The sequence below is a fragment of the Rhinopithecus bieti genome, unplaced genomic scaffold, assembly GCF_001698545.2.
Source record: "Rhinopithecus bieti isolate Rb0 unplaced genomic scaffold, ASM169854v2 scaffold_19708, whole genome shotgun sequence".
In the NCBI taxonomy this organism is placed as follows: domain Eukaryota; kingdom Metazoa; phylum Chordata; class Mammalia; order Primates; family Cercopithecidae; genus Rhinopithecus; species Rhinopithecus bieti.
This window is the reverse complement of record NW_016810765.1, coordinates 2945879-2956851: the sequence shown is the minus strand read 5'-3', so window position 1 is coordinate 2956851 and position 10973 is coordinate 2945879. Positions and strand designations below refer to the sequence as shown.

General features: G+C 44.9%; 1 protein-coding gene across 1 annotated transcript in view; it reads left to right on the top strand.

Moving 5' to 3' along the window:
• The first annotated feature begins 3240 nt into the window (after positions 1-3240).
• GNA14 (G protein subunit alpha 14) overlaps positions 3241-10973 on the top strand; it is a 228761-nt gene continuing 221028 nt past the window's right edge. The window contains exon 1 of the mRNA XM_017892770.1: positions 3241-4480. Coding sequence (XP_017748259.1) covers positions 4357-4480 — 124 coding nt within the window. The 5' untranslated portion in view covers positions 3241-4356. The remainder of the gene's footprint in view (positions 4481-10973) is intronic.

Sequence of the window (10973 nt, the reverse complement as noted above, 5' to 3'; positions counted from 1 at the left end):
AAAAAAAAAAAAAAAAAAAAAAAAGTGCTTGCAAGAAAATCTGTGCTACTGCTTGTACAACCTAGAAATAGGGAGACCTTCTTTTAAAGACTGAAACTCCAGAAGCTATGCAAGAAAATAGAGATATTTGGCTATGTAAAAGTAAAATCTTTTATCTGGCAAAGATTTCATTAAAAATGATAGAGGACAAACAATATATTGGAAAGTCTGTAATTCAAATGACAAACAGTGGATTTGTAATGTTGAAGAGCTCTTTCATATTGTCAAGAAAAAGACAAATGACCCAATTTTTAAAATGAGCAAGGGATGTGAATAGACAATTCCTAGGGCAGTAGATACAAATGCTGACAAGCATATGAAGAGATGAACAAATTCATAGGTAGTCAGGGAAATGCAAAGTAAAGCAACACTTTATTGTTATTTTATTCTCTTCAGGCTGCCAAAATTAATGAGCAAAAATATTTATTACTTGTGGGGATATAGGGAGATGGGTGCTCATATTTGTAGCCGAAATGGGATTGCTTCAGTCTTTTGGAAGGGAATCTGGCCACATCTATTAAAATGAAAATGTATTTATCCTTCAACCCAGCAATCTCTTTCCTGGGAATCTATCTTACAGAAATAAAAACGCTAGCGTATGAGGATTTATATACAAAGATGCTTTTACAACTTTGTTTTTAGTGTCCCCAAACTGGAAGCAAAAATGAGTACCTTTCAAAGGGAAAAGTTGAATAATATATGGTCCTTTCACATCATCTAGTACTATGTAGTCATTAAAAAGAATAAATCAGAGGTAAAACAGTTTACTTAGATTTCACGAAGTATTCTTGGATGAGAAAAACAAAATATAGAGTTCATGTAATGTCGCTTCGTTTTAAAACTAATGATGACAAACTTCCTCTGTGTATATTTATACATGTCTATGAAATTATTTACTCTTATGTAGGATTATCAGAGCACAAAGAAGTGAAGAATACATCCTGGGTTATTAACATGGGATCATTCAAGAAGAGAGGGATGTAAATGGAGGGGAAATTTAAGCAAAAGGAAAAGAAAACAAGCCAAATAATCACCTCCAAACTTCTCATTTTAAAGAGTTTGATTTCTTCTTGAGATTCCCCAACTTCCATGAAAAGTCACATTCAAAAACAAACAATACCAATTCCTGCCTACTCACAGTCATATGTGCTTAAAGGCAGACTTCATTGTCTACCATCCCAGTGTTTTCAGTAACAGTTACATAATAAACAATTTCTGGTCTTCAGACAGAGAATATTGTAGAGCAACATGTTGACATGTTGATTGCCTTAGAAAAATAGATGTTGAGAACAAGCAGCCACTAGCATCAATATCACACATCCATCTAAATATCCATCAGTTGGGAATAATAGATACAGGGGACTCCAATAGTGGGGAGTGGGGACAGGAGCAAGGGGTGAAAAGCTACCTATTGGTTACTATGTTCACTACTGGGGTGACAGTTTCAATTAAAGGCCAAACCTCAGCATCACAAAATATACCCATGTAACTAACCTGCACATGCACCCACTGAATCTAAATTAAAAAAAAAATCAATCAATCAATCATTATCCATCATTGCTCCATCAACTCTCACCTACCAAACTAGAGCTAATGGGTGGGGTGGGGAGTAGAAGTGACAGGTAAGAAGGACCGAAAACATTTTAGAAAATACATTGAACTCAAATTAAAAAAAAAAAAAAAGAACATGTTGGATTCAGAAAAATGAATTAGAAAATTTGGAATCATTTACACTAACACATTCAGGAGATGGACAAGCAAACTCCCACTGATGATTGAGCTGCTTAAGAGTTGATACTTACACGTACAATTAAAACTAAAGTTTTTCTCACTGAACTCTGGGTATTTGGTTTAAAAATAAAATAAAACTAAAGATGTGGTGGCTCATGTCTGTAATCGCAGTACTTCAGGAGGTTGAGGCAGGGGGGACTCTATGAAGCCAGTAGTTCAAGACCAACCTGCGTAATATAGTGAGACCCTGCGTTTACAAAATATAAGAATTAAAAAATAGCTGGACATGGTGGCATGAGCTTGTAGTCCTAGCTACTTGGGAGGCTGAAATGGGAGAACTGCTTGAGCCTAGGAGTTGAAGGCTGCAATGAGCTATAATCACGCCATTGCACTCCAGCTTGAGTGACAGAGTGACACTCTGGCTCTAAAAAAAAAAAAAAAAAAACAAAAGTTAAGAAAACATTTTATTTAATAATAATAATACACAAAGCAACATTGATATTGGCTCTTTATATTTTTTTCTTTTTGTTAAGAAAAAATATTGGCCACACCCTAGGAATGAGTCACAACTGCAGTTTGAAAATTTATAATTTTAAATGATAATAATTATGATGCAACCATGACTTTGAGAAGCCAAGAGATCTTATTCTCAAATTGTAAATGAATCCGTAAGCGTTAAGAGAGAAGAAACAGGCTATTAAATGGCCAAAGATCAAATTTGAAATGTCCAGGAGTTTTCCTGTAGGGGTCACTGTTACTGTCAATTTATGCCTACAAGAAAACTAAAATAGTCACACATTAAAGAATGTATGCACATTTTTAATGTCTGATTCCTCTACATTTCTTAAACTGCAAAATAATAAGAACATGCAGCCAGATAGCATCGCAATACCAACTTCTTTATATAATGACACATACCATTCCACTCAATGTGCTCCTCAGTTTGAATTGATAAAATACTTGCTACTCAAATGAAAGGCACTTATGCCTGCTCTTAGTAGAGGAAGCATTATCTAATTGCCTAACGCTCCATTAGCATATAGCCTATACTGACTTGAGAAGGAAAGAACGTTCATTGCTGTGGCCAATAGGATCCCCTCTCTCCACCTTCCCTTTTCTGCATCAAAATCTACACCGACAAAAGTCAGATGTTGTAATATGCATTTTATCGTGTCACTTAAGTACAAGAAGTGCTTTTTAATTTTAAGTTTTTATTAATGCTGCTCAAACTTGACCCTGATGTTCCAGGATCCTGGCCAAGGTGTCAGTGAGGACACAATCGCAAGGCGGCTGTTAGGTTTCGGGGCTGGGCAGGAAACTTGCCAGGTGCTACCAGGAACGTGTCAGCCCTTTCTACAAAGCAGGTGTCTTTCCCATCATAAAATGCAAAGCAATCAGCCGTTCCCTTTCTCCCCAGCCCCCTCGTCCGGAGGCCGAGAGGATATTTACCCTGGGCTCTTGCAGTTCTCTTATAATTGAACCCAGGGGCGGCTCTTTCTCCGAGCTCAGAGCCACCAGGCTCAGGCCCAGCCACACTTTACAGGCAAATTGCCGAGCTGACCAAGGGCTTTGGCCAAGCCCGAGCTGGGCGGGGGAGTCCAGGAAGCGGAAGGAGCCCGTCTAGGAAACCCGGGTGTGCGTGGTGGTGAAGCTGGTGGGCAAGCTCCCAATTCAGGTCCGGGTAGAGACCTCTGGGCTTTGCGTCTCGTAGCAGACGCTTGGCGCCGCTCCTCTTCCAGCCTGCTGCCGCCTTCTCCGAGCCAGTGAGTTGGCGAAACTCACTCACCTGTCGGAACCCGGGGCCTGGCTGCCAGAGCGCGCAGGTTACAGCAAACTTCGGCCGGGACGCCACAGCCAGGGAGGCAAGTGTGGGGGCTGCTCCCTGAGAAGCCAGCTCCCACCCCCTGATCCGCGCCCCCTGCTGGTCCCCTTTCACTTCCAGGCGCCTTCGGCTTGGGGTGCCTAGAAGGCCAAGTCCAGCAGACGCCAGGGCTGCAGGTTCGAGATGCTCCGCCTCCTCCTGCCACTTAGAGCCACAAGCGCTAGCGGGAACCTTTCCACTTGGTCTTAGTCTGCGGTCACTGCTGAGGTTTTCAGAACTTTCCAGGCAAAGGCCAGCCAGGTCCTTTGCCTCCAACCCACTCCGCGCCTACCTCCCGCCTGGGGACACCCCTAGGCCCAGGAGATCCTACTCCCCCCGGAGCACCGACGTTCCAACTGTCGTCTGCGCCCCCTGACTGCTGTTCGGCTCCTGTGCCAAGGGGAGCTCGCATCTTCCCCGGGGCCAGCATCGCTCCCAACTTCTCGACTCGCCCTCCTCCTCCCCAGAACGCGAGTGGGGCAGGCTGAGCCCGGATCCGGGGTGCACTCGAGCGTTCCCAGCACTCGGGATTCGCCCCCGCCTCAGAGCCGACTTTCGAGGGGGAATTGAGCCTCGGAGGTCCAGGCCTGTTACTCCAAAGCTCAAATCGCCCCCGGTCTTTCCACACCCCTGTGCCCGTCGCGTGCTGGCCGGGTGAGTGGTCGGGCCGAAGATTCGAGTGTTCGGGGCCGCGTCGCCCCGTTGGGTGCTGAGCTGAGCCCACCATGGCCGGCTGCTGCTGCCTGTCCGCGGAGGAGAAGGAGTCGCAGCGCATCAGTGCGGAGATCGAGCGGCAGCTTCGTCGGGACAAGAAGGACGCGCGCCGCGAGCTCAAGCTGCTGCTGCTGGGTGAGTGGCTGCGTCTCCGATCCCCGCGAGCCGGGCGTTCCCCTCCCGAGCCTTCCCGGCCGTTCTACTGGCCCGGACCCGCGCGTCCCTGGAGCCCAGCGGAGTGCAGGACGGCTTTCTCCTCCTCCACCTTGGAGCTCACGGATGCCAGCAACTTGGGGCCTTAGGGCGTCTGTTCTTTACATCTCTGGCTGGGCGACATGAAAAAGCACCCCCTTCCCCTGCCCCCAAACGGGACAGGGACCTGTATTACTTGACCTCTTGACCGCTGTACCCTATGTGTTTCGGTGTGCTCCTCTCCCCAAAACCCCCTCCACTCCTCCGCCCGCAGCACACCCAGCTTGGGGTCTATGGTGACCCACATCTTGGGTTCAGGGCTAGCTCTGACCCGCTCGCTTTCAGTTCTAGATGAAGCATCTTGAGAATTTACCATGCGCCAGACCGTGCTAAGTTCTTAGGGGCATCATCACCTCGTGATGCGGGCAGGTGGTATCTCTATTCTAGAGAATTAAAACATGGAGGCCTGGAGAACTGACCAACTTGCCCTGATTGAGAAAAGGCAAAATCGATGCTAGGTCAGCTGTGGGGGTGAAGCCCATGCCATTGCTGCTCCTCTGACCCTGAGCTCCTACGCCTGCCCCCCATGGGTCCCTTTGGCCAGGCCTTTGTGTTTGCAGCAGACCTAAACCTCCCTTGCTCATCTTGACTCAGTGTGTCCACGCCTTAGGATTTAGGTTGGCTGCCCTGGTGCCTCTGGCAGGTCTTCATCCAGCTCTTTTGGTCTCTCTGCAAGGTCTGGGTAGGACATCCACTTTCAAACACAGAAAGAAAACAGTTGAAGGTTTGCCCAAGTTACGCCATGAGGCAAGGATCCCACCTCCTCAGACTTTCTAGAACTCTGTCAACACATTTGCTGTTTGAGGAATATTTTACCTTTTCTTTCAGACCATGGTATCAGCTGTCAATTTTTCCACAAAGATTTCAACTTTTTTCTTTCGTCCCTTTTGAACAGGAATCTTCTTTTATATCATCTGTCTGTTTATTCATCTTTATTCCTTGTATAGGTGTCACCCTCCCAGAAAGCTTCAAGGAAAGAAAAAGTTGACCTAGTGAGTGTAGTATAGAGAAGGCTCTCAGCCAGTACGGCCTTCAGACCTGGGCGGAAGAACCCCCTTACCCTTATCCCCTGGGTTTAAAGGGCCCAGTCTGGCCTTCTGGGGTTGCAGGGGTGTGCCCCTCCCCATAGACCTGGAAGTCTGTAGGTCCAAGGGGGCTGGCTACCCAGAGATCATGCTGCCCCCTCCCTCCCAAGACTTGGATGGAATACCCAGCCCAAAGGGCCCCATATCAACTTCCAAGGCCTGAGCCCTAGAAAGGGCAGACCTGATCCCTGGACAGCTCACAAAGGGGCAGCTGTTTGCTGGGGCATAAAAGAGTTTGGAAATGTGGACTGGATAGGAGAGGAGGGAGTCCTCGTGGGTGCCCAAGAGGCCCCCCTAGGAGAGAGGGAGCTTGGGTGGGGAAGGGAAGGGGCTCTGTTCATTGGCCAGGTCTGCTATTTCTGTGTCTGGCCCATAACTCTGAAGGGTCTGAAAATTCTAAGTTGTCCCTGGCCTTCTAGGCTGCTATAAAGCTACTTTTGTCAAGGGAGGAGGAATACATGAGTTTGCTAGCTTGATTAACACTAGAAAATAACTAGGAGGGGGGGTTTTGTACTTTTGCCGTGAACCCCACAAACCAGAGGGGTTTAGTTGCATATGTACTTTTTTTAAGGGCAGGGTGAACCCTATTTCATTTTGCAATGCTTTGATTTGTGTCAACATATGAAGTACAGTGTTCAGAATATACCAGGAGCTTGACAAACACTGGCTCTCGCTTTGAAAAATTGTGCAGTCAGCTGAGCCATACTGTACTGGTAATAAGCCTGTTTGTTTGATGTAAAATGCTTGCATTGACACACACAATAGGGGAGGAATGTCTGTAGGTAAATTGTTTGCCTGAAAGTCACATTAATCAGGGTGACCCAGGGTCTTCATTTCCCCAGGCCCTTGCTCCAGTCCTCCTCCTACCGCCTTGCGGCACTGTCTGACCTCTGAACACCCCCATTTTCATCTTGCTGAGTTGTGACTAGTACATCCCCTTAGTGAAAACTTTCCTGTGAAAAATCCAGTTTCCAAACCACATGGAGCTGTTCAGAACTCCAAGGATGGACTTCAAAACCTCTGATTTATTTCAATCTGTACAGTCCTGGGGCACAGCTCCATTTCTTCTCAAGGAAGAGCCAGTGACTCAGGAGAGAGGAATTTTAGGGGAGGGTAGGCACTGTTTTGTCTGAAGTCATGCAATTTGAGTGAAAAATTCACCCATCTCTCTGGTAGGTGAATTAGAGCATCCACTGTTCAGGTGTCTCAGTTAAAAACCCCACTTTGCAAATGACAGTTTGGAATCCTTTTGTGGAGCATGGGATGACCTCCAAAGCCACCGTCTCTTTCAAAATGAAGCATGCTTTTGCAACAAAATGATTTTAGGATGTATCCGAAGTGCAGTATTCTGTTTCTGCTTAATAAAAGCATGGGTTAGTGTCTACCAGGGAAAGATAAAAGCTGTTGTTTGGTTAAGGCTAATAATTGCAAGATGTTGGTGTGACGCCTTCTCATCAGAAAGAGAAGGAGAAAATAAAGGAGATGGTTGAATTTAGTAGAAAGAAATTTCAGTTCCTTGCGTAAAAGTAGGACAAAAAAGTTCTGATAAGAACATTGGTGAGTACTGATCAGCATAGGGAGAAAGTGTCAGGACAATAGCTATTAAATAAGGGAAAATGAGATCTTTTATTGATTTTCCTGTTAAATGCAGATTGGTGAAGTATGGCTTGTTAATTGGGTTGAGTGTTTTAATTCTGGATGCAGACCTCACCTTGGAGCTCTCTGGAAGGAAGAGGAATTGGTATTTAACAGATACTGGCTGAATTAGTTTGCTAGGGCTGCCATAACAAAATACCACAGACTTGGGAGGCTTAAGCAAAGGAAATTAATTTTCTCACAGTTGTGGAGCTGGAAGTCTAAGAGCAAGGTGTTGGCTTGGCAGGTTTGGTTTTTCTGGAGGCCTCTTTCCTTGGCTTGCAGACAGCTGCCTTCTCCCTGTGGCCTCACATGGCCTTTCTTCTGGGCATGCACATCCCTGTCTTTTTCTTTTTCTTTCTTTCTTTTTTTTTTTTTTTTTTTTTTTTTTTGACACTCTTTAGGTTGGAGTTCAGTAGTACAGTCACGGCTTCCTACAGCCTTGACCTCCTGGACTCAAGCAGTCTTCCCACCTCAGCCTCCCTAGTAATTGGGATTACAGGTGTGAGCCACCATGCTGGGCTTATTTTTCTTTTTCTTAGCTTTTGTTGCCTAGGCTGATCTCAAACTCCTGGGCTCAAATTATCCCTCTGCCTCAGCTTCTCAAAGTGTTGGGATTACAGGTGTGAGCCGGGCCACTTCCTTTTATAAGGACACCTATTGTATTAGGGCTCCACTCATTTTAATCACCTCTTTAAAGACATTATCTTCAAATACGGTTACATTCTGAGGTACTAGTGGTTGGGATTTCAACGTGTAAGCTTTGGCGGGAGGACTAAATTCAGCCAGAAACAATAGTGTAGAGATAAAAAATGTAGATTCTTAGGCCAGTCTGCCTGGGTTTGAACCCTAGCCCTATAGTGTCTTAGCTGTGGACTGACTTCTCCAGGCTTTGGATGGCAGTGAGTGCTCAGTGTCAGCTATCATCACTCTGTTTTTGAGTATCTTCAGGTCCTAGAGAGGTGTCGTTTTCCATTTTTAGTTGACCAACTGTGGGTTGCATAGAAGTTTATATAAATTGTTCTGGTAGTGCTTTAATAGAAATGTTTTGCTTTGAGTTTCCCTTAGTGTTTTCTGAGCTTAAAATCTCTCTTCCTACTTACACCAAAAAGTTGAAAATCTGGTCCCAAAAAGTTTTACTGGATTGGTTATAACAAGATCCCATTTTAGAATTAGCTATCATGTTCCTGGGCAGGAAGTCCATTCCAGAAAATGGTGCAAATAATGTGAGTTTCAACATAGAAAATGACAACACTGGCTGGGTGCAGTGGCTCACCCTGTAATCCCAGCACTTTGGGAGGCTGAGGCGGGTCGATCACCTGAGGTCAGGAGTTCGAGACCAGCCTGACCAACATGGAGAAACCCCCGTCTCTACTAAAAATACAAAATTAGCCGGGCATGGTGGCACATGCCTGTAATCCCAGCTTCTCAGGAGGTTGAGGCAAGAGAATTGCTTGAACCTGGGAGGCAGAGGTTGCAGTAAGCCGAGTTTGTGCCATTGCACTCCAGCCTGGGCAACAAGAGCAAAACTCTGTCTCAGGGAAAAAAAAAGAAAAGAAAGAAAGAAAATGACAACACCTTCCCACTCTGTGAATTCCCACTCTGTGAAGGAGAAAAGGAATGAAATGGTAAATATGCCCACGTTCCTTTATCTGAGCTTAGTTCAATGCAACATCCTTTTCCAAGGTGCCAGCCACAGTGCAGGGATTCCTTCCCAAGGGCTGAGTTGGAGAAGGACAGTTCACAAATAGTTGTTATGAGGAAGATGGCCATAAAAGCTTAGATTAAGAGGTGGAACAGGCAGAGTGTAAAGAGGGAGCCTCTGGAGGAGGCATCATCTGAGTGGGCCCTGAACTATGGGGAGGGTAAGATGCAAACTATTGTCTGTGCGTGGGGGCTTGGGAGAGACATGCAAAAACTCTATTCACCATCTAGGGAAATTTCTGAGGATAGTAAATGGTGTTCTAAGGGTCTGGGATCATATGAAGGATCCCTTGGGGGCCAGATTTCATTGAGTTTTTGTGTTTTGTTTTATTTTTTGTTTGTTTTTGAGACAGTCATGCTCTGTTGCCCAGGCTGGAATGCAGTGGCATGATCACAGCTCACTGGAACCTCTGCCTCAGTCTCACAAGTAGCTGGGATTATAAGCATCCACTACCATGCCCAGCTAATTTTTTTAATTTTTTTTTTTTTTTTTTTTTTTTTAAGTAGAGACAGGGTTTCACCATGTTGGCCAGGCTGATCTCAAACTCCTGACTTCGAGTGATCCGCCTGCCTCAGCCTCCCAAAGTGCTGGGATTACAGGCATGAGCCACAGTGCCTGGCCTGTGTTTTATTTTAACCAGTTATGGGAGTATTGTGTTCACTCTAAAATAGACATTAATACAAAAATGCTTGCTTTTTTGCCATAATATGCTTCAGAAAGGAGGATTGTGTGGTTGTCTGTGGCTTCTGTTCATCCTGGCTGGAGCAAACCAATCTCACCAGATAGCTTGCTTCCGTCCATAACACAGCAGTTCCTGAGGCCTTTCGAGAGGCAAATGCACGTACCCCTTCTTCTGTCTACTTTTAAAGGAATATAGAATCTTTTGAAATACTGGACTTTTACCCTTTGCACCTTTGCAAATCATCTTTATTGAATACAGTAAGTCAGCAGCCTGAAATGTACACTTTGAGTTTTGACAAATGTATGATCATAATCTAGAAACACTTCCATCATCCCAGAAAGTTCCTTGTGCCTTTGCAGTCACTCTTTTTTTTCTTTTTTTTTTTACTTTTTATTTGGAACTGACTTAAAATTTATAAAGAATTTGCAGGAATAAGAATAGCACAAACAACACAGGTATGCCCTCTTCCCTTGGCAATGTTTGAGGGTAAATTATATGTATTGTGGCCTTTTTTCCCCTAAACACTTCAGTGTGTTTTTCTGAAAACAGGGATAATCTCTTACATAAGCGCAGTACACTTAGGAAATGTCAGTACATTTCACTTTGATGCAATATTTGTGTCCAATCTATTATACATATCCCAGTTTTGTAGGTTGACCCAGTAACGTCCTTAGTGGTGTTCCCCCACCTCCAGTACAGGGTCCAGGGGAGGCTCAGGGATTGCATTTGGTTCTCGTATCCTTTTAGTTTCTTTAATCTGAACTTTTCCACAAAGTCATTGCTTCTACGATTTGAATTTTTGAAAAATACAGTCTCCTCTCCCTTTTTTAACAGATGGTTTCTCATTTGGGATTTAACTGGTGATTTTCTTACAATTAGAGATTACAATTGTGCTTTTCTGGCTGGAACACTGGATACGTGCTGTTGTGTCCTTCTCGGGGGTGGCATCTGGAGGCACACCATGTCCATCTGCCCCTCTGTGGTGGTGATAACTCTGATGACCTGGTTAAGATGTTGTCTGTTTTATCCACTGTATCATAATTTTGTGGAGTGACACTTTATAAGGTCATGTAAATACCCTGCTTCTTATCAAAATTTAGGAGTCATTGATGGTTTCCACCTGATCCAATCTATGATATGGTCTCTGCAGAATGATTTTCCAACTCCAGCACTCTCCACATTTACCAGTTGGCACTTGACATTCTACTGCAACAGCCTTACCTTTGCCCTTCCTTCCTTCCTTCCTTCTTCCCTCCCTTAACTCCCTCC